Source organism: Herpailurus yagouaroundi, unplaced genomic scaffold, assembly GCF_014898765.1.
Source record: "Herpailurus yagouaroundi ecotype Mexico unplaced genomic scaffold, PumYag 187, whole genome shotgun sequence".
Taxonomy (NCBI): Eukaryota; Metazoa; Chordata; class Mammalia; order Carnivora; family Felidae; genus Herpailurus; species Herpailurus yagouaroundi.
In genome coordinates, this window is record NW_024412418.1 from 4,213,547 (window position 1) to 4,237,357 (window position 23,811).

The 23,811-nt window shown below is 40.6% G+C and overlaps 1 protein-coding gene and 1 long non-coding RNA gene across 3 annotated transcripts in view; both read left to right on the forward strand.

Annotated features, from left to right (window-relative positions):
* Positions 1-17,853, forward strand: part of LOC121043425 (fatty acid desaturase 2-like protein FADS2B) — a 30,315-nt gene extending 12,462 nt beyond the window's left edge. Inside the window, exons 4-12 of one of the 2 annotated variants that reach the window (XM_040495141.1) lie at positions 109-210; positions 4,652-4,777; positions 7,592-7,652; positions 10,380-10,456; positions 10,651-10,748; positions 11,732-11,828; positions 14,371-14,450; positions 15,772-15,906; positions 17,329-17,853. In XM_040495141.1, the coding sequence (XP_040351075.1) occupies positions 109-210; positions 4,652-4,777; positions 7,592-7,652; positions 10,380-10,456; positions 10,651-10,748; positions 11,732-11,828; positions 14,371-14,450; positions 15,772-15,906; positions 17,329-17,380 (828 nt within the window). In that variant the 3' untranslated portion in view covers positions 17,381-17,853. The remainder of the gene's footprint in view (positions 1-108; positions 211-4,651; positions 4,778-7,591; positions 7,653-10,379; positions 10,457-10,650; positions 10,749-11,731; positions 11,829-14,370; positions 14,451-15,771; positions 15,907-17,328) is intronic. The other variant, XM_040495142.1, reaches the window with a different exon arrangement.
* A 150-nt stretch (positions 17,854-18,003) lies between these two features.
* LOC121043785 (uncharacterized) lies at positions 18,004-20,216 on the forward strand. Its single transcript, XR_005797018.1, has 2 exons — positions 18,004-19,205; positions 19,325-20,216. It is a non-coding gene; the product is annotated as an uncharacterized LOC121043785 (long non-coding RNA).
* Positions 20,217-23,811: the final 3,595 nt, after the last annotated feature.

Sequence of the window (23,811 nt, forward strand, 5' to 3'; positions counted from 1 at the left end):
GATCCCCCACCATTCTTCTCCAATGGGCTCCTGAATCTATGGGTGGGCTCATTGATTAATTTCTTCTTAACTCCTCAACCTCTCTAACAACAACTTAATCTCTTCTAGGTTCAGTGTTTTTTTCTGCAACATGACTTCGGACACATTTCTATATTTCCAAAGTCCAAGTGGAGCCGCTTGATGCAAAAATTTGTGATGAGTCATCTCAAGGTACAGGATGTTCATGGAGCATGATGGAATTCTCAAAACTCATTTTCTCAGACTATGGTTACCAAATTTGTGTGCTGATAGGAGTAAAAAAAGTGTTTGTGCATAAATAGATTTGCAAATAAATATAAATATAATAAAAATGTAGGTACTATATATATATATATATATATATATATGACATTATAATATATATGTTAAAATTAGAATTTGGAATTTTTATGAGGGAAGGTTTATTTTTATTTAGTAAATTCCAACAGTTTTTTTTTTCTTACACTAATAAAGTCTTTGGCCCAGTCCCTGGTACCCAATTAAGAAACCACCTTGGAGGGGAACAATTGTACCTTTATAAATGAAGAGGTGCTCTGTAAAATCATGAATGGGAATGTTTCTAGAAGGAGTCTGAATATTTACCGCTGGGAAGCTACAGGAATCTAGCAAAGCCCGATTTGTCTTCGAAGGACAGGGCTATGAAGAAATAGGAAAGGATGCAGAAGAGATAATAGTGAAGAGAGAGAAAAAGTGGACAAGACAGGTCAGATGGCACTGTTCAAGAGTCAAGGGCTGCAAATCCCAGAAGGCTGGAAACAGCAGTGATGATGATGGCAGTTGACCTTGTATCCCTGCACAAACTCCAGGAGAGCATATACTTTGTCCTATGTGCCACTATGCTGCAGCACCTAGCAGAGTGCTTGGCACATAGTAAGCCTTCAATAGCATTTGTTGAGTGGATGGATGGATGGATGGATGGATGGGTGAACCAAGGTAACAGTACAGGACTGCTAAGAGTGGGTGCTAGATCTGACTCTGAAAAGGCCCCTTGTGTGATCTTGTCTGATATCTGACTCTCCATGTCCTTATCTCTAATATTAGGAGTTAAACTGGATGTCTGCTTTTCTAGGACATTCTAGGATTTAGTGACTATGTACACTGGCCCAGACAGGGGGCGGGGGGGGGGGGGGGAGGAAATGCCTCTGAGCCTTCCACTAAGCCAAATATTGCATTCAAGCCAGCTCATTTTAGAAAAAACTCACAGGCACTTTTGTTTTGTCTTAGCACTGTTGTTTTATATTGAACTGGAAGATACTTAAAATCACCGTCTTATTTATCCTCTTTCCAGTCGAGCAAACAAAGTTTAAGTAGATTCAGTAACACTGAGTGGGATCTGGGTTCCTATTAGAATTATGTCTGTTACTCAAAATTGTTAGAATGAATAACATATTGTCATTTTATTTGATGTTTTATTTAACTGGGAAATTCCTGTAGGTGCACTGTTCTGCCCTCCATCCACTAGTGCTAAATTGACACTGTTTCTGTGTTCAATCAGAAATCTTTACCACAGAATAAAAGAAGGAAATCCCACAGAAAGAATTAGGTAATGGACCCTCCCACTCTCCCTCCCCTGTTTTGAGGAAGTCAGAGGGAAAAGGAGACTCATGTGACCTGGAGATAATTGACAGTTGATCTGGTGTCAGTATATATAATGTTTCAAGCTCTACCCTTGCTGGTGCTTTAAAAAAAATCATTGATTTTCCATTGGTCCAAATTTGTACACTGCTCTTTCTCTATGAGTTGTGTTGCCAGAAACAAGTTTTGCACTAGTTGAAATGAACACAACCTTGATAACTCATGAACAGAGGAAGTAAATGGGAAATGCTCTAAAAGCTAATTGAGTGCACTGGGCCTTTTGCAGGCAAAACCAGCAATTTGTGAGCAAAATGAATACAGGCTTCAATCATCTGCAGCAGAGTAAACTACCTAGGGGAAGGAAAGTTGGGAAGGAGGGAAGTAACAAAGAAAATTATAATAGAAGCAGCAACAACTTCACCTTCTACATACATTACAATGTTAAATTTCAAAACTTGAATCATGCCAATTTACCCTCCCCCATGGAAAAGCATAAATATATATTGAGATTTTGTTGGAATATGCTTTCACTACCTGTGCTAGTAATGGTGTATGTCTGGTCTTTGCTTTTTTGTGTGTGTGTGCAGCAAAAGAGCCCTTCTGAAAGTACACTCTGAAATGTCTGCACACATTTTGGACTTCTGTGCAATGTTCAAATCAAAATGGACTCCCTGTAGCATATTTTTCGACATCCCCTCCCCAACACCCAGCATGCCCAGTTTGAAAACTATAAGAATCAAGTGTCATTATAGGGACAAAGAGATAGAATATTTGATATTAAGATCTGCCTTGAAAATCTGGCCTATCCTGTTTCCATGACTACATCCTAAAATAATTTTTTTGGGGGGGAGTGTCAAGTATGTTATTTCCTGTAACATTTTTCTCATTCATTTCACAGATGAGGAAATTACCCAACGCCACATACACCCAGTAGCAGGGATTTGAATTCAGCCCCAAAATGGCTTTAGAACAATGTTTGGATTCTTATAACGCACCAAGAAAGGACCTAACATGGAAATGAGGAATGACTTAGGGTGGTTCTTATATGGAATTTGGTACAGGGGCAACCTATTTGCATGTAGCTGATTATCTTCACTTTCAGCTGGATCACTATCCCTCACCTCCAGTAATTGTGGCTTCCAGACCGAGGGGTGAGGGTAGAGCCAGCTGCCTTATCACACCAATAATTACTCTGACATTACCAGTTTCCACAGATAGTCATTGACTGCAAGGGTACAGTCAAAATGTTAGCTCACAAAGGATTAAACTAACAAAGTGAATCATTGTTTATCACAGTGCCCTTGTTTCTGTATTGCTCCTGTTGGGTTGTATGTTTCATAAGTGTGGGAGCTCCATTTTATCATGTCTAACTTTATACAGCAAATACTTGGCTCAGTGTCTGATGCATGGGAGGTATTTCAAAATAAATAATGAATGGATAAACAAAGAGAAAGTGCACAATTGTAAGGGTGAGTGGGTGGTATGCAGTTTGGTAGGAGACGAGCAGAGTGCAATGGAGACCCCACAGGGGGAATGAAAATTGATGAGTACACCTTGAGTTTGACATATCATGAAACACCCACAAGGAAATGTTTGGAAAGTGATTTCCCTTTCAAGCATGAGATTCAGGGAAGAGATGTGGGATGCAGGAAGAGAGATTCCACCATAAGGATGGTAGGGAGTGTTAGTGGTAAAAAGAGACTATCACTCCGGAGGGATGATAACACGAGGGTTTGCTAAGAGAGGACTCTGCAATAAGACTAGAAGGCAATGCTCACATGATTTTCAAACATTCCCTTCCCCCTCTACCATGGATGTATAGTGTCTAGATGAGTGTAGTCCAACAGAAATATAATTCTAAGCCACATTAAAATGATATAAATCATTTTAAATTTTCTCATAGCCACATCTTAAAAGATAACTTTATTACCACATATATATTCAAAATATTATAATTTCTACATGTAATCAATATAAAAGTTGTTAATAGCTATTTTACACTCCTTTTTTCATACCATGCCTCAAAATCCAATATTATACACATACAGCCATCTTAATTTGACTGGTCACACTTCAAGTGCTCAAAAGCCAGCATGTGGCTCATGGCTACCATATTGGACAGTGACGATGTAAAACATGTATAGGCCAGTTATTGAGATATATCAAATATGCAATAAAAACCAAATACTGCTTATTCTTATGTAATAATTTATGTAATAGGGGAAAGGAGAAGAAATTGAATATCTCAGTATGCCAACATTTTACATACATCGTCTCATGTCTCCCCAAACAACCCATGGAGGTAAATGTCATTACTGCAGATGGAATAGAGCCTCAAAGAGGGTGAAATTTACCCAAGCCACACAGCAGTATTTATATATCCAGGGTATGAAACCACATTGATGTGCTCTAATCCTTGCTCTATTAAAACCTTTATACTGTCATTGAGAGAAAGAAAATCATAAGCAACCTAATCAGAGATGATTTGAACTCGGCATCAGTTAAAATATTTTTATTCTCATTTATATTTATATGAGATCATTGAAGCCTGAACATGCAAGAATCTGAGCCAAGCCCCCTACAAAATCATTTCAGATCCATGATTCTCTGAAATACTGATTAAAGCAGGATTCCTAGGACCGTTTTTTCCCGAGAGCTAATTAAAGTTTTCGAGTTGAATTTTCTTTATTTGTAAAATAAGAATACTAACTGCCCTTCCTACCTTCAGGATTTTTTAAATGAGGACCCCCACCCAAAATAAAGGATGGAAAAACATTTCATTTTACCGGTTTTTGTGAATTTTCATGATCAGGAGTTGCATTAGCCTGAATTTGTGTTCCTGGATCCCATGATTATTTGATTGTAGGCTTTGAAAGGTTCTGTCCAATGAGCCATTCTGTGACCCAGCAGTCAGGGAACAAGTTCCAGAAGCTCAGATATCTTACTTTGACTTTGGAGATGCATGCAGAAAACTCTGAGAGTGAAGGACATCCCAGGAGAGAAATCTTGCAGCTAATGAACCCTCTCTTCTCCTCAGGGCCTGTCAACATGCTGGTGGAATCATCGACACTTCCAACATCATGTAAAAACAAACATCTACCCCAAAGACCCAGATATTAATACAGGCCCACTTTTTGTGAATGGATATTTGAAGCCTGCCCAGGTATGTTTAGAGCTGCTGCAAACATGAGAAATGTTCCCGGAAGTGGTTCCTGGAAATGTCTATGGTCTTGTCCTGGAAAGATCGAGCTGAGGGTTCCCACTTCAAGCATGTTCTCAGAACACGTCTCCTTCTTTTATGTCTGGTATAGAGATGTGAAGTAACTGATTCTGGGGTTGTATGAATAGAAGAAGATGTGAAGCATGGGACTCTGTGACTTGAAAGGACATGTCGCCAACCTCCAACAGCAGGAAATATGATAACCCGTATCACTCTGCTTGAGCAATCCTGGTGATAGACAGATCCCTGCCCAGTGGCCCTCACTACTTGTAAGGCAACAAAAGTTAATGTTAGGTAGTGAAACCACATGACTGAGGTTGGCAATGACTTTCCAAAGTTGGACGAGGATGAGACATTCGCTCAGAAAAAAACATATCAGTACATCCAATAAGCACTAAATCACAAATATCTGAATAACTAGCTATCTCAACTAAGTCTAGCTCAGTGAGGAAAGGCTGTGCTGGTATTTTTAGTTCATGTTCATTTTGTTCGTTTAAACATGAACCACAGCCCAAATGTTTTCTAAGACACTTAGAGATCTCACCTCTCATTTGGACTTGTTAAACAATAGAAAAGGGAGGGTAAAGTCAACTCCAGAATTTTTCAGTTATTGATTTTATTTAGCCTCAACTTAAAATCATCATGTAAAGGACTATTACCAATTTTTTTTTTAGGAGAAAGTCTTACTTCAGCAAAGGAGGTATGAGGATAATCACAGAAAGATCTCCCCCCTCTAGGGAAATGGTAGATCCCAAGATTCCGGTGCTTAGGAAGAGGCTGCTATTTCCTAAAACAACTTAGGAGTTTTATTAAAAGTAAGAATAGCTCTGTCAGTTGCTGCCTGTGGTTTGTGCTACATAAACCAAAAGTTGTGCAACTTTTTGAAAATAAGCTTTCCCAGCTTTGGAAGACCCAATTTTCTTCTCCACTGAATTAAGAAACAATCCCTTGACTAGATTTTTAAAAGTCTCTGAAGGTGCCTGGGTGGCTCAGTCGGTTAAGCATCTGACTTCCTCTCAGGTCATGATTTCATGGTTCCTGAGTTTGAACCCCCACATCAGGCTCACTGCTGTCAGCAGGGACCCTGCTTTGGATCCTCTTTCCTATTCTCTCTCTGCCCCTCCACTGCTTGTTCTATCTCTCTCAAAATAAATAATCTTAAAAAAATCTCTGGCTGCCATCACAAATCAGTTGCTTTTGACAATGGCTCCACAAACAAATTGGACTTGCCTGATGTTTGTGGACTCCTACGCTCATCAACAAAAGTGTGATACTTTGATTTCTCTAATCATCCCCACAGAGTAAGAAGGGTTTGCCTTACTGAATTTTATGAAGCAGGCTGCCCCTCCCCAGAAGTACCTCCTTAAGGCTATGTTCAGTATGCATGCTGCCTCTTCACAAATGGTGGAGGTCACCTCTCCAAGTTTTACAGTTGCTCGTCAACATCTCCCTAGACCCTAGGGCTCCATTTAATACCGTTGCAGGGCTACTACTGTCCGAGACATTGCTTGAAATTATTTAAACTCTAAAATTCAGTTGTTTTACATAAAAAATGGTTCTGATGAGCCCTGAACTTTTTCTTCATTCTCATTTTACTGTCATATTTCTACCATTTTCTTCAAACATTCTACTTTCCAGGTTCTGTGCTCATGTTCTGAAAGACTTAGAGTCCTCCTTTGGAGTGATACTCAAAATCAGTCCTCTGTTTAGGTGTGCCAGCTCCCAGGAATTTCCACCTGCTCTTTTCCCCATGTTTCCCACTACTTAAATGTCTGCAGGTTTGAGAGTAACTGGAAATGGTTCTTATTACATTATCATTATGCTATTTATTTTTACCTATCATAGTAAGAGAAGAAAAGGTCAACCCTGCCATCCAAATACAAAAAGATATCTATATGTAGGAGGGAAGGTATCAGCAGAATGGGGGACAGCAGAAATCAATTACTTCCCATAGTATTGTGACCAAGTGAACATACCATAAAACTATAGAGCAGATGTAAATTTTGATTCATTCATTCTTTCTTTCAACTGAACATTAATTGTATGTTTACTAGGTACTGGAAGTTTAACCATTACCTCTATGCCTCCCCTCAGGGTGTTTGCTGTCCTTGTGCACTAAGCATACAATAAATTAACTAAGGAGACTCCTCTAGAAACTGAATCGAATTACCAGCATTAAGATTTAGTAATATCATTGCACCTTATAAATAGTCCATCACAGTGTGAGATCCACAGTGAGAACACAAAGGAGAGAAGATGGGACAGATAAGAGGGGCCATGCCTATATCTTCTACACATGACTATTTGACAAATATCTGTTGAATGAATGAATGGAGATGGAGACTGAGCTTCAGGCAGACTTCTAAACACCATAGTGAAGAGAAGCTAGGAAAACCCATCAGAAATATTCCCTTTTGATCACCACTCCACTCCATAGAAGGACAAAAAAATTTCAAAATGGCTACCATAGGAATTTTTAAAAAATCACAATCCCCGTAGTCAAATGCAAGAATTACCCACATTTAATTAAAGAAAAAAGATGCTGCAGTATTTTCTCTTATTCCAGTTCTTGTTCTTCTAGTGCCTCAAGTGTGACAGCCAACAAATTCTGACCATATGGCTCTTTCCATAGAGATTTTAAACACAAACACACACACACACACACACACACACACACACACACACACAGCAATGTTCTTGAGTATTAACGACCACAAGCATTGTCTCTTATTTTAGTTTTATGCTCTCTCCTTTCAGAATGGCAAGAAGAAAATCAGTTACATCAACTATGAAAAGCAGCACCTGTGTTTCTACATGGGTGAGTACTTGGAGCCACTTTCCTTATCATACCATGTCCTTGAAGCAAGCCGTTGTCAAGCCAGACGGCACAACAGCAATGCTCTCACAGAGAGACCAGGCCGTGTTTTATTGTGACTTGGAAAAGTAGCATGTCTTATTTCAGACTTCCTGGGGGCAAAAGTCTGAAAAGGAAAGCAAAAAAAAGCAAATAGGTATTTAAAAAAATTTTTTTTAATATTTATTTATTTTTCATAGAGAAGGAGTGAGACAGAGTGTGAGTGGAATGGGGCAGAGAGAGAGATGGAGACACAGAATCTGAAGCAGGCTTGAGACTGAGCTGTCAGCACAGAGCCTGATGCAGGGCCTGAACTCACAAACCATGAGATCATGACTTTAGCCCAAGTTGGAAGCTTCACTGACTGCACCACCCAGGCATCCTGCAAATAGGTACTTCTAATGTGCGTCTAATGAGATAGTTCAAGAGGGATGAAGTCAGGATGCCAATCTAAGCCTTGCATCTGAGACTATCATAAGAAAACTAAACACCTGTCAAGAAGAAAAGAATAATGGTATTTTGATAGGGAGGAAAAATAGGAAAAGAATGCCAAAGCACTGACATTATGAAGCCAGAGAATATAGAAGCTCAGGAATAAACGGCACCTGAGAGCTACTGTGTGAGAGGAAGCAGGTTGCTCCCATGGTCTACATACAGCTGCAGAATGTGTGTGTGTGTGTGTGTGTGTGTGTGTGTGTGTGTGTGTGTAAGGTAGTAATTAAAACTACCCAAACAACAAAATGTATTGATATCCTAATGCAAACAGTCTAAATTATAATAATTTTTTTTACAGAAAGCCAGTATTTGAACAATCAACTGTAAAGATATTTTAAAACACAAAGGAAACCTTCCATCATTCAAAGTATATTTTGTAACATAAAGGATTTTTAATTTCTAAACTGGTATCTTGTGTATCAAAAAGCTTTCAGGGTTCCTGGCTGGCTCAGTTGGCAGACCATGTGTCTCTTGATCTTGGGGTGGTGAGTTCGAGCCCCATGTTGGGTACAGAGATTATAAATAAATAAACCTAAAATTAAAAAGCTTTCAAGAGGAGCAATAATAACTGTTAAGACATGTGTTCAGTTTCTCAGTGGAAAGTACAGGGCATTTCTAACCAATCTTTGAGGTTCAGTAAACCTGCAAATGTTTAAATGCCTGCTTCATAAACACAAGTCACATGGAGCACCTGGTTGGCTCAGTTGGTTAAATACCCAACTCTTGATTTGGGCTTAGGTCGTGATCCCAGGGTCATGAGATTGAGCCCCAAGTTGAGCTCTGTGCTGAGTGTGCGACTGCTTAAGAGTCTCTCTCCTTCTTTCTCTGCCCCTCCTCTACTCAGGTGCTCTCTAAAAATCAACAACAACAAAACCACAAGTCACTGGAAATCTTTTATGATATTTTTACCCAATTTAAGTGAAAATCATATGTATGTACAAATATATATATATATATATATATATTATATATATATATATATATAATATATATATATATGCGTGTTCAGGCTTGAAAGAAATATATATAAACCTGAATATGTGTTCTGGCTTGAAAGAAAATAGGGAAGTTAAATAATTCTGACTATGATAAAATATCATAAGCAAAAATACTTTGCTCTTAACCAAAATCAAACCCATACCAACTCACAAAGAAAGTTTTCGTGGAACCCCAAGCTATGCTCGTCCTAAACATGCTTACGCATTTGAGAAATGAGACAAAATTAGGGCAGGCCCCAAACATTTCCTTTAGATCAGTGGTTCTCAACCAAAAAAATACTGTCCTACTGGCACATAGACAAAAATGTTAGGTTATTGCCCCCCATACAGAGGCTGGGAGATAGGGTCCTATCCTGATTTTACTACATTCATAGGAATGACTCTCAGGTCTTTGATAAAGGCATTTATGGGTTGTAAAAGATCAATCACAAAGAGTCAGAGAAAGTATTTTACAATTGTAAGTTTTCTAACAGAAATAGTCTAAGCCTGAGGCCTGCAGTCAGCTTTGGCTAGAACAAACAGTAAATTCAGTTGACAATGTTGAACTTTCTCAGGTAGAACTGTAAGGGGGCTGGGGTCATCCCAGAGGCATGGCCTTGAACTGTTAAAACTATCCTCATGTTTGTTGAAGTATCTCAGTGTGGAGGTTGGACCAAATCATTCATGCTAAGAGTTTGTAGAGTTTGAGAGTCAGAAACCCAGTATTGAGACCTAGTGGAGAAAGAGGGCTTGACTAAAGTCAGGACTCCAACACACTGCTTTGTGCTCTAGACAGCACCCCTGGTCCTGGAGAAGCAGGTAAATAACCATCCGGTCAGAAAGTGAGTACAGGTTCTGTGTTTCTGCCACCTTGACATATTGTGACAGGGCCCATTCCTAAAATTGTGATGATGATGGATTACATGGACCTTGAGAAAGCTTGAAATTTTGCAGCAGAAGCTCTTCTGGGTTGCTCCATCAAGAATGATTCAAATCTTCAAAGCTTCCTCTTTCTTAGTCTCTTTGAGAGAGCTTGACCCAAAACCTGGTTCAGCCTCAGAGACTCAAAGAACTCCATGGAGTCCAGAAAGTGGTTGTGGATCTCCACTTTGCATCCCTTCTCAGGGGCAACATTCCAGGAGTAGCATGTTAAGGAGATAGATTTCTGCTTACTTACATCATCTTTTACTCACCATCTTTTCTTTGTGTTCTTTTTCAGTTGGGCTCTTTCTCCTAATGCCTGTGTATGCCAACCTGATGTCCATGGAAATGATGTACCTCCAAAAGTCTTGGGGGGTGAGTAACTTGACTCATCCTCTGAAGCTAGATCAGGTAGAAAAAGGGGTGGAAAATGCCTGGTTCCTTCTAGATGCAGCTTCCTTGAGCAATAAGGCATAAGATTTAGCCAGTATGAGAAGGGGCCCTAACCTGGGGAAGGGGAAATGAAATTGTGTCCAGGGCATTTAACTGTCAATTACTTTTCTCTGCAGGAGTTTGCCTGGGTCAGCAGCTTTTATATCCACTATTTTATCATGTTTGGCCCTTTTTATGGAATCTTCGGAACCATATTGCTCATATTTTTGGTCAAGTAAGAAAGCAAGAATATTCTTTTATTCCCATAACCTATATGATTCTCGTATATTCCTTATCTGAGATATTTGTGATTAGCAGAAGATTGGAACACCATGCCCAAGCTCTGTAGCTGAGACATTTCCATAAAAACGTTTTTTTTTTAAGTTGAAATAGTTGAATAAGGAGAGTCGTTTGAAAAAAGAGTTTGCCCAATCTTGTCCTTTTCTTCCTACATACTTAATTCTCGATTGAAGAATTCCATCTGATCCCCAAGTTCTTTAGAATTGTAATCCAGTTGGACACCATAACCTCGCCAAGAATAATGGAAGGACAGTCTTTATGACTAGAGATTTCCCCAAAACTAAAATGGCTTCAGACTAAACAGCTCTCTTCAACTTCCCAATTTATTCCTCTCCCATTCTTTCACATTATTATCCTAAATCTTACATAATGATGCCATTGACAACTACTAGGCATCACAACTTTGATAAAGGATTTACCTGCATTATATTACTTGATGTAATCCTTGCACCTCCCTGTAATGTAGATAGCATCATCTTGATTTTTCTGCTAAGGGATCGAAACCTCAGAGAGTTAGTTAGGTCATTTGTCAAACTTACAGAGCAAGTAGGGGCCAGTGGCAGTGCCACACCAGACCCTGAGCCAAGTTCTACCTGATGGCAAAGCCGAGGCTGTCGATCACTTTGCATATGCCCTAGGTATCCTTTGATCCTTGCACCAATGCTACAGAAAACTTTGGGGTCACTGCACTCATACATCAGGCCGCAAGGCTGGTTTTGTGCCCAAAACCCAGTGTGTCATCTCTACACATAAAGGGCCTCCGAAGAGGAAAACAAGTGTCCTCCATTTTATTGGGACCTTTGATTCCCTTCCATTTCCTCCATTGCTCAGCCAGATCTTCCAGCAGTTGTGCCAGCCCAGTGTTGGGAACTGAAACACCCCAAGAAGTCATCACTTTCTCCTTTTATTCTCTGAAAGGTTTCTCGAAAGTCCCTGGGTAGCATATGTTACCCAGATGAGCCATGTACCTATGAGAATAAGCAAAGAGGAGAACCGGGACTGGCTCAGTGCTCAGGTAATGGTGGAGTTCCTGGGAAAAGGTCCTTCTGATTATACTGATTTAGAGTCTAGTTACCTCAGATGATAATAATTTATGCTTATGAAATGCTTGCTAAGAGGCAGGCACTGCCCACTGCTTTGCGAGTGCTATGATTATTACCACTTTACAGACGGTAAAACTAAGGCATGAAGAAGTTGAGTACCTTGTATGATATTGCCCAGCTAATAAGTGGTAGAAAGCAGGTTTTAAACCTGGGCAGTCTGATTTCAGAGCCTTTGCTCTAAACTAAGGGTCAGTAAACTATGGTCCAAGGGCCAAATGGAGCTCGTTGCCTGCTTTTGTAAATTAAATTTTATTGGAACACAGCCATGCTTGTACATTTACATATTATATATGACTGCTTTCATTCTATAAAAGAAAAACAGAGTAACTATGACAGAGAAGTAAAATATTTACTGTCTTGCACTTTATAGAAAACATTTGCTGACCTGTCTCCCACCCGACCCAGTCTTTCAAGTGAATCTGAGCTCTTAGAATCACAAAATGAATTTTACACCTAGATGGTCCCTGGAAGTCACTTCACGTCATTTTATAGGTAGAAAGACCCAGAGAGGAGACATGGCATGCTCTTTGAGCATGCAGTTAATGATTAACAGAGTTATGATCAGTATAGAATCCCCTTGACTCCTAAGCCTTCTGGTGGTTAGGCCATGATTATACCACTTCCTTCTCCAAGCTCATTCCCAAATTCAGTGGACCTTGCATTAAAGCAGAGTATTGGTTCTAAAACTTTTTGGTCACGGACCACCTTACACTCTGCAAAGTTATACTCGTACAAGTTTTTGATGACCTCAATGAGCTTTTTTTTTTTTTTTAATGTGGGTTATAGCCATTGATATTTACTATATTTGAAACTAAAACTGAGAATTTTTAAAAGTTTATTTATTAATTAACTTTAAAACAACAAGAATAAAGCCAGTACATTTTAAACATCAAACTGATGATGCCATTCTAGGTTTAGAGTCCTCTGGAAAGAAAAAAAAATCTACTGCACAAGCATCAGAAATTGGAAATGTGGGGCGCCTGGGTGGCGCAGTCGTTAAGCGTCCGACTTCAGCCAGGTCACGATCTCGCGGTCCGTGAGTTCGAGCCCCGCGTCAGGCTCTGGGCTGATGGCTCGGAGCCTGGAGCCTGTTTCCGATTCTGTGTCTCCCTCTCTCTCTGCCCCTCCCCCGTTCATGCTCTGTCTCTCTCTGTCCCCAAAATAAATAAAAACGTTGAAAAAAAATTAAAAAAAAAAAAAGAAATTGGAAATGAAAAATGCAAATGCTGTATTAGAGGTATTCTGGGAGTAGTTTTGACTTTGCAGATCTCCTGAAAGGTTCTTAGAGAACCCTGGGGTGCTCTGAAGTACACTCTGAGAAACGCTGACATAGAACAACCACAAAAATGACATTCAAAATAGCGACAACCCCAACCTTAGAAAGGCAGCGAATAAAATGGCAATCATAAAGATTCTAAATCTTGGAAGCCTAGAGAAGCCTATGAACTCCTTCTCAGGATAATGGTTTTAAATGTGTAAATAAAATACATTAGATTTCAAAGGAAACTACTTCTACTGAAATGCATTTCTATTCTCAGAACCCATGGTCGAACAATTAACTGCCTTACTTCTCACTTAGAAGTCCTTCAAATGTACTGTATGGAAATGGTATTCTAATCTCTACAGTCTCTACCCAAATCCTACAATCCCACTTCGCATTTGCCAGTCATCATTCGTGACACCTTAGCTTTCTGTATCCAAGGGCTGATGGTGACTTAGCCCCTCAAATCCCACATACTTCTTCATATCTATTGCATTGCATAAACTTCTTAGCAATATGTCTTATCATCTTTTTATTTATTTTTTGAAAAAAAAATTTTAACGCTTTATTTTTTGAGAGACAGAGAGAGACAGAGTATGAGCAGGGGAGGGGCAGAGAGGAGGCAAAGAATCTGAAGCAGGCTCCAGGCCCCGAGCTGTCATCACAGAGCCCAATGCAGGGCTTGAACTCACGAACACAAGATCATGACCTGAGCTGAAGTCAGACGCTCAACCGACTGAGCCACCCAGGGGCCCCTCTTACCACTTCTTTTAAATTATAAAGCTATAATTAAAAGCCTATATAAATCATAAGCTCCTTGAGACCTGACACTGTGCTTTTTTTTTTTTTTTTAACGTTTATTTTTTGAGACACAGAGAGAAACAGTGTGGGTGGGCGGGGGGGGGGGGGACAAAGAGTGAATACCAAGCAGGCTTCTCACTGTCAGTGCAGAGCTTGACCAGGGGTTTAAACTCATGAACCGCGAGATCATGACCTGAGCTGAAATCAAGAGTTGCACACTTAATGCGCTGAGCCACCAGGGTCCCCACTGTGTATCTTTCTTATCCTTCAAAGTTTCTTACATAAAATAGATACTTGTTGACTAATTGACTTAAAGAGAATAAATAAAGGTTTAATTTGTTTAATCTGACACGTGGGCTTATTTACATCTAATGTAAGCTTTTTCTTTTCAGGTCTTGGCCACCTGTAATGTTGAACAGTCCTTTTTCAATGACTGGTTCACTGGGCATCTGAACTTCCAGATTGAGCACCAGTGAGTGATAGAAACAGTCCATGATAAAAGGCAAAGGCTGTCACTTATAACAGTCCCCCACCCTCCATACAGTCCAGAACAGAGCCCTAGACTAGGAGTTTCGGAGGGAAAAAATGAATCAGAATTCTCTAAATTCTATTAACTTCAAAGGTAAGAAAGTGAAGAAAGAAAAGCATAAGGCGTAATAATTGAGTAAATGGAGGGAAATCTTGGAAAAATAACAGTGACTCAGTTCATAGATTCCCAAGGACTTAGGAATTGGTGGTTGTTTTCTTTGCATGTGGTTTGTTGGCAAAACCCAAGAAAAATCATGATACTTGTGTAACAAAGTTATGTCGAAATTAATTTTTATTTTTAATATCAACCTGTATCTATATCTTTAGAGCCAAGGTTACAAAACAATCAACTGAAATCCAGTTTCTGCTGCAATTTCCAAATGATATTTGAACTACTTTACCAATAGGTAGTTATGTGCACATGTACCAAAGAAGGAGAAAACAATAGTACTTTGAAAGTCAATCGCGGCAGAATATTCAAGGAAGAGACTTTCCTATTCATCTTTCCTCTTCATCTAAGCTGTATCTGTGATAGAGAAGGAAAAAGTTCTTATACCTATTCATGGGATTTTCTCATCCTTTCTCTCATGGTATTCCTTCAAAATCTCGGCAAAGCAAGAAAGCTTATTATTCATATGTTATCAAAGTAAAGTTTAAAACCTAAAAAGTTCACCTGGCTAGTAATTAAAAGCCTTGAATAAAACCCATCTCTCCTCCCTTCTTATTCCTATCTTAGAACTTTCCCCCATACACCTTGACTAAAACTTACTGAATACTCACTTATTTATCGTACAGGAGTTAGAGGTATCCACAGAGAGAGACAGAGACAGAATTGGAGGGGGGGTTTCTCCAGCTCACTAGGCAATTAATTCCTAAGTAATCTCTACACTCAGTGTGGGGCTTGAACTTACAACCCTGAAATCAAGAGTTCCATGCTCCACTGACTGAGTCAGCTAGGCACCCCTCCAGCTCTCTAGATAATTCAGAATGGTAGAAAATCTTATACTTTCATATGACTTGGTCAAATTAATATATTTGATAGAGGTAATTCTCTTAGGTCTTCCCAAACATTAGCCACCCACAGGGCTTACAGAGGGTTGAGAGATAAGATTGGAGTGTTCTGGCAACAGATTTTGAGCTTCCTGGAACAGAAGTATTGTACAACGTCAAGGTCTGCATTGCTAATAGAATTTTATCCAATAATAGGGGAACAAAAACTCCTTCAAGTTGCTCCTTTGATCTAAGTTTTGTATCTCCTGTATCTGTTTCCCTAGTCTGTTTCCCACAATGCCAAGCCATAATTATCACAAGGTGGCACCCTTGGTGAGGTCGCTGTGTGCCAAGCATGGATTGCAGTATGTGAACAAGCCCCTGTTGAAAGCATTTGGAGATATCACCAGGTATTTACAGAGTCTCTCAGCTCGTAGCTCTCATCTCCCCCTCACTGCTTGTCTCCACACTATTCACTGGCTTGTGAATTACTTACCCATAAGCTATTAAGGGACATCTGTATGCCCAGCATGGACATGAGACCCTTCAGGGAACATCAACAATGCAATGTTAAAAAATAATTCTTACCATTTACCTACTGCCTTGTGGGCACTTCTTAGTGAAAATGCCTTGCTACCCTACTATTAAGTATCAAGCTTCTTAAAACCAGGGCTGCATGTTATTTAACTCTGTATCCCCTACAGAACCTTGACCTGCTTTAGAATTTATGTGCTGGGAGGGACTCTCAAATCATGGTCCAGAGTTGCAAAGTAAATGCCTACAGGGTCTAGGGACATAACTGTATGGATCAGGGAGGGGTGACTGACCAAGAGCAGAGAAACCCACCAGAACTGAAAGTCAGTACTCATCTTGGTGCATTCAAAGCTCCACAGAGAACATTAACAGCCTATGATCAGACTTTAGTAAGTTTCCCTGTCTTTTGGAATTAGGAAAAAAATCGCCAGTGTCTTGAATGAAGCCAACTAGGCCAGGCCTGGCCTGATCTGACCGTTAGATGGTGCTCCAGTTACATACTCTTCACCATGCCCATCTTACTTTTCTGCCCTCCAGAGATCTGGCCCTTCTTCAGTTGCTACAGAACTCCGTGTCCCTTGCCATCTCCTGTCCTTTGTCCCCTTATCTTCTGCCTAGAATGTTCTTCCAGTCCATGGCCTCCCCTCATAAAACCTTGTCGATTTCCATCCCTTCTCCAAGGCTCATAAATACCTTTTCCTCATCTTGGTCTTTCCTCAACCCCAGGACTCAACCTGTCACCTGCTTTTGCAGGTGCTCTAGCACAAGCTTCTCTTCACTTGTGAGCTTTATCACAATCATGAACAAATAACATCGTGGGTAATAAATTATTTAATTCGTGTCTCCCAAGCTAGACGAGGAACTCCACATAGGTGGGACTCATGTAGCTCCTACTCACTGCTGTATCCCCAGAGCCTAGAAAAACACCTTTCACATTGTAAAATATGATGAGTGTGTAATAGGATGGGTTGGTATAGAGGTATATGCTTTATCTTACAGAGATTCAGAGAAGCTCTTTTTTAATGCTAGGGAAAAGGACTGTTGATAGTCTGGGGTACAAAAAAGAATAAAATGAAAGAAAAACTGAACCCCCTCCCTGAAGGAAATGTGAAATCATCTGCTAACATGCAATGCAGTGTATTTGTTTCCCTCCACTGGGCAACAGAAAAGTCATCTTTCAGCCATAACTGAAAATGACAACATTTCCCTGAGCCAAGTAAAGGAGTGCGTGGTCCATGGCGCATCTCCATTTACATTAAAGTCTCACCCACTGATGATTTTGTTTACCTCTCCCACAGGGACTTGAAGAAATCTGCAACCCTCTGGATGGATGCTTACTATGAAACATGAAGCAGAGCATCAACCTTGACACACATGTAGCTGTGTCTCTGAAGGGGGTTAATGAATGTGCAAGAGCTCTTTCCTGCTTAGCTGCTGGTGCCATAGGCATACCTGCGGTGCCAGGAGTGTGAATCCCAAGGGCACATGATAACCCCTTCCCTGAAGGTTTTCTCTGCAATTGCAAAGCAATGGAAACACAAGACGGTTAGGGTGCCAAAAGGGAAATGGGAGCCAATTTTCTTTATTTCTTCTATAGAATCTTGAACTTAGTCCTACTAATAGACCTAATCAGATCATCTCCATCACTGGGGCGTATGCAAGGGAACCAGGCAAAAGTCTTACTGAGAAACTGGGTATAAGAAGAAGTGGGACAAAAGAGAGACCTCTGATGGACACTTGGGAAAACAGCACGGTTGCCCTTAGAAGAGAATGGTGTATTTAAGAAATTTCTGCTGACCATACAAATTTTTGCTTATTCCTTACTTAAATGTGTGAGCCTCTTTTTTCCTCTAAAAATTAAACATAATTAACATTAAAGTCTCCTTAAATGTTTCAATCTTCACTTTGGATTTTTCTTATTGTAATGGCATATGTGTAATTATGGTGTGTATGTATTTTTCTTCCACTTATAAAATCTCTTAAGGAGCTCCCTACATCCAGGCCCAATATCCACTGACACAGGAGGTTAAGCTTCCGTATTTTAGCATTACTGGCCTTCTGCTAAAGCATAAACCGGTCCTGAGTATAAGACTGATTTGCCTAATTCCTACCCACAAGAGCGGAAATACTGTGCCTTGTTATTGAGTAACTCTGATGAAGGAAAGAGATCTGTTTTCTGTAATGTAGGCCCCAGGCTGTGTCAAGGCATTTTCCAAGCTTAGCACCGAGTTATGCATTTCTTAAGATAAGAGAGTTTCAATGCTAGAAGGATGAGTGGACACTCTCAAGACCATACTGATGTCTGGCTTTGGTGCTTTTGCTCATCTGTTCATGGGGTCATGTTGGAGCTCACCCTAGCTGTGAGGAGGGAAAGCAAACAGTATAAACTCCCATCTGCGGCTCCAGGCAAGTCAGCATTAGGGATTTATCTGTTGCCTGAAATGCTACCAGGAAGCATTTCATTCCCTTACTCCAAACCCTGCAAAATACTCTTTTTCTTTGTTCTTAATTAAATCCCCAGGTAGGTTCAGGAGCACAGATCCTGTGGCAGAAGTGAGTGTTATGACTTGAAAGAAGCCACTGGTGCTGAAGCAGAGGGAGCAGGGGCCAGAGAGGTACAAGATGGGGCAATGAAGGACAGTATGTGAAGTGACTCACAGGTCCAGGGCAGTTAACCATGTATGTCAAAGCCAGGAAAGCAAGAACTGGTTGGGGGGGGGAGGAGCATTGAAATGGTAATAATATTGAACAGGGAAGTTAAGCAGAGGATAGAAAGGAAGAAAGGCTTTATTGGTTTTATGATTCTTTGTAATATAAGCCCTAATGGATATGGCCATAACCCATATTCCACCTACTGGTGGATCTATAAGTGATTTCTCCTGCTGGAAATCAGGGCTGCAAGTGGGTGTGGGGGACAGTGGTTGTTTTCTCTGCCTCGTCTGGTCCAACCCCCCGAGGTGCTCAAGTCCTGTTTCTCCTCCTGGTCACTAGAAATAGCAAGTTGACTTCTCCCTGGACAGACTCAGTAACTCAAAGGCATCCCTCTCTGTGTTGAGACCAGACCACTTGGCAGTTGCCTGAATGGAGTTGGTTACTGTGGGACTGAACACATCTTGGGAGATTTTGACACATTTTGTAGGGAAAACATGTGAAATTAGTTCAAGCAAGTTGCTAGGTAAGAATAAAAATTTATGGTGGATAAACTTTAACCTGCTTAGGGGGTCCCAAGTCAGTATAGTAGTCATTTTCATGAACTATCTCAACTGATTTCTCTCTCTCACCCTGTGCTGACAGGTATTTGCACTTGGTGAGGAATGTGACTACATTTTATTACCTGTTCAACAAGCCTCCTGGAGAAGGAGAACCAAGGCCTGTCACGTTCACAGCTTCCCACAACACTGAGCACTGAGGGAGAATCTAGATGGTCAGTCCTCAGGGTATTTCATTTCTGTCCTCTCTGCTCTATGGCCGCTTGAATGAAGGTGGCTTGCTGGGCCACACTTCTGCGTCTTTAAACTAAATGACTCCTGAGAATTGAGTTACAGCCTTACCTGAAACTGTTCAATGGGTTTTCATGGCTCTTGGAATAAAGAGCCAACCCTCAGATGGCCAACAGACTTTGCCTGCATTGGCCCCTCCCCATATACCCTCCCCTACCTTGTACCAGACTGGCCCTTGTTCCCTCTGCTTCGGCCCCAGTGGCTTCTTCCAGTCATGACACTTGCTCTGCTACAGGGTCTTTGCCCCTAAGCCCAGTGTCTGAACCCCTCTGTCACTCTCCCTGCCCTCACTTCTTCTCTCCTGGTTACCTGCCACTCACCTGCTGATCTCAGGGCAGCCTCCACACTAAAGGCCTATTGTAAGTCAAGGCCTATTGTTATACACTCTGTAACAATTACTACAGGTAAAATTGTACATTCGTTTGTGTGATTCATTAATTTGTTTGTCTTCTACCCCAGCCTGCAATATCCATGAGAGTAGGGAGTGTCTGAGCTGTTGGAGACACATAACAAAGATGTGTGGAAGGAAGGGAGGGAGGGAGGGAGGAAGAGAGGGAGGCAAAGGAGGAAGACAAGTATGTGAATGTAATTCTTTCTAATTTGATAGAAAGGAAAAAAATGTCATATATATGAAAAGCATTTCTATATTCTAACTCTGAATTATTAAAATTATCATCAAAACATAACATCTACTAAGCAGTAAGTACTGAGCTACCCCCTTTGTAGACATTATTCCATTTAATCTTCATAATAGCCCCTTGGGGCAAGTCCTATAATTAATCTCACTTTATAGAAGAAAAACTTGGGGCTTAGACAGGCCAAACAACTTGCCTGATGTTACAGATGGGACATGGCTGGAGTAGTTTCAGACGCAGTGATGCCTGACTCCAGAGTCAACCTTCATTAATTTCCAAGTCAAGGAATTCAAAGCAAAGGGGAATTAAGTGACATTAGTAGATACCGACAGTGGGCATTTCTGGAATAATTTCAATCACTTGCCAGGAGGTGATGGAATAAGCATTAAGATAGTTATCTTTTCACCTCAGCAGGAACAGGTGCCCTGGGGAAGGGAAGGCCAGAGGAGCATATGACAGGCACAGCACCAAGTCAGAAAGGATTCCTGGTAAGGTGCCTGGGTGGCTCAGTCGGTTAAGCATCCAACTTTGGCTCAGGTCATGATGTCACAGTTTGTGAGTCTGAGCCCCACATCGGGCTCTGTGCTGACAGCTCAGAGTCTGGAACCTGCTGTGTCTCCCTCTCTCTATGCCCCTCCCCTGCTCGCACTCTCTCTCTCGCTCTCTCTCTCTCTCTCAAAAATAAATAAACATTGAAGAAAGAAAGTAAAATATACAGAAAGAGAGAAAAAGAAACGAAGGAAGGAAGGAAGGAAGAAAGAAAGAAAGATTCCTATTGACTCACTTCTACTCACCAGTCCTAAAAGAGTATCCTGCTCATAAAAAATTTCACTTGGGAGTGGGCAAGCTGAGATGGAAGCTTTCAGAAATGATAGACACTGCATCAGCTGTAGAGGAACAGGATGAAGAAACGGATTTGAGATTTTGTGGTGATTTAACATGAATTCAGCCAAAGGAAAATTCGTCTTCCCTGTGGCTGTCTTCATATGGTCTTCCCTGAAACCCTATTTCCTCAAAAGCACCATTCTTCTTGGTAAAATGAGGCAGTAAGAACTTGCACGCACTGTCAGTTGGGCATTAAGAGTGACTGGAATAGAAGTCAGAACCCAGATCCTAATTTCATCTCCTTAACACCCTACAGCGAAATTGGCCAGGTCATTTATACCCTCCTACCTCAATCTGTGTAACAGGTGTGCCTAGTATTAGCTGGCCTATCCATATCATAGCGTGACTGGGACAAAGGAGTAAGGCAAACGGAAGAGTTTCATAAGCTGAGAACACCCATTCTGATGCTTATTATTGCTATTATGTTATAATGAGGTTCCTCCAATCGCAGACCCACGAGAAGCAAGAGGGCCATAGAGTCACACAGAAACACAAGATGGACAGACACTTAATCATTTTTATAATGACAGTGGCACCTTTCACCAAGTGAGAAGCTTATGAGTCACAAGACAGAAAATGATTTCTCCTGTTGCGACAAGTAACACCCTTGAGGCACTTTCCACATTTGGCTGTTAAATCCCCTGGGACCAGCCAAAATCGCCAGATCTCAGGCTGGAGGGATAGCAGAGAGCCAGAGGTTCTACTTATGCCGACCTCTGGTTAACTGGGTGACAGCACAAGCCTCACTGTTGAAAATCCTACCAGGGGCGCCTCAGTGGCTCAGTCAGTTAAGCGCCTGACTCTTCATTTTGGCTCAGGTCATGATCTTATGGTTGTGACATCGACCCTTGTGTTGGGCTCTGTGCTGACAGTGTGGTGCCTCCTGGGATTCTCTCACTCACTCACTCACTCACTCACTCACGTGTGCACCCGTACATGTGTGCTCTCTCTCACAATAAATAAATAAATAGATATATAAACTTTAAAAAAAGGAAAATCATACCAGATATAAGTATACCATTTGTTGTTTCATCAGGACATTATAAAGGACTCTCTTGACTATTTCCATGCTAATCATCAACTTTAAAGATGCAGAAAGTATAAAAGATCGAATATAAAACCTCATGATGGCAGGAATATATTCAGGTACTTTTTCTTTCCCAACAGTGTTTACGGAATTTTACAAATAGAGATGTTGGAGAGAATCTTACAGTGAACATCTGAGTATCTATCACCTAAATTCAACATTAACATTTTATAAAACTCACCTCATTTCATTCCTATCGTCTACCTATCTGTCTATTAGTCCATCTGATTTTTGCATGTGCTTCAAAGAAAATTTCCAGGAATTTACTTTGAAAAATAAGGTTCAGATTATGCAAACCACAAAGTACATTCCTCTTCTTCAGTAAAGAATTGGTGACCATCGTGGAACAGCTTCATCTTTGAAGGGATTTTAAGGGAATTTTCCTATAAGGGAATATAATGCATGTAACTTTCTGCAAAATTATTAACTCAAAACAATAAACACCATGCACATATTTATTTTTCTTTGTTTTTCACTTATTCATATACATTTATTTTCATCACTCGCTTTCATTTAGCAATACTTATTGAGCACCTACCATGCGTCAGGCATTGGAGAGGTGATGTGATCAAGAGTGGGTAGACTGGTCTTTTGAATTTTACATTCTACTGGAGAAGACAGTCAATAAACAAGTAAAATGAAGAAAAAGCAAGATGATTACCCACAAACACATAAACAGGGTGTTGTAAGAGAGAATGATAAACTGGGGACTAGTTTAGATAAGGTGGTCAGGGGCAGGTGAATTTGAGAAGAACATGAAGGAGCCTGCCATGAGATCCTGATGAGCAAGATCATTAGAAACAAGTGCAAAGTCCCTGAGGTAGGAACGAGCTACTGTTTAAAGAACAGAGAAGAGGTGTGTGAGTCTGTGAACTAGTGCACGAGCTTTTTCCCTCACTTACACGTCAACTTCACTTTTAATGGGTCTAGTTTGTCTTGGCTTTTCTACAGCATTCAAAAATAATTTCCTGTTATTTGTACAGGCATGGTTCTCTCTGGGACATTTTCCCAGACTTAATTGACCAGGTTAAGTCTCTCTTGATAAATTCTGATCCCCTGTGCACCTTACGGATACAACTTATTCCTGCCTGTACACCCACTACACTCATCATTTTATTACTGACCCGCCCATTGTTTGGCATTGAGTGGGTGCTAGTAAATGTTTTCATTAGAGCTATGGTAGGTATGCCTGTGAAGTTAAACTGAGTTCACACTGAAACAAAATCTAAAATGCCAGGCTGGAAAATATATGCTTGGTTTAGTAGACTACGTGGGTCCACAGGGAAACTATGAGCTGGAAAGACCCTTCTGGAACCACACAAAGGGAAGATTGGAAGATGAGTGGCATGGAGGAAGGGAGGCCAGTGAGGTGACTAGTTCAAAAACCTGGGTGGGAGATAGAATGTGTATTCAGCTGGTGGGATAAATAATGAAATGGAAAGGAATGAATGGGACACATTGTAGAGGCTGGATCGATGGGACATGTCACATAATTAAACATTAGGGAATCTAGACAACCAAAAGTTGACGTTGCAGGTGGTGACATTAGCCAAGGGCTGACAAGTAGAAGAGAAGCAAAAGTGAAGGACTGCTTTTAAACGTCTTGAGTTTATGCTACTGAAGGAAAATCTAAGTGTGAATGGCTAGCAGGTAATTGTAGAGAACACCCTTTGG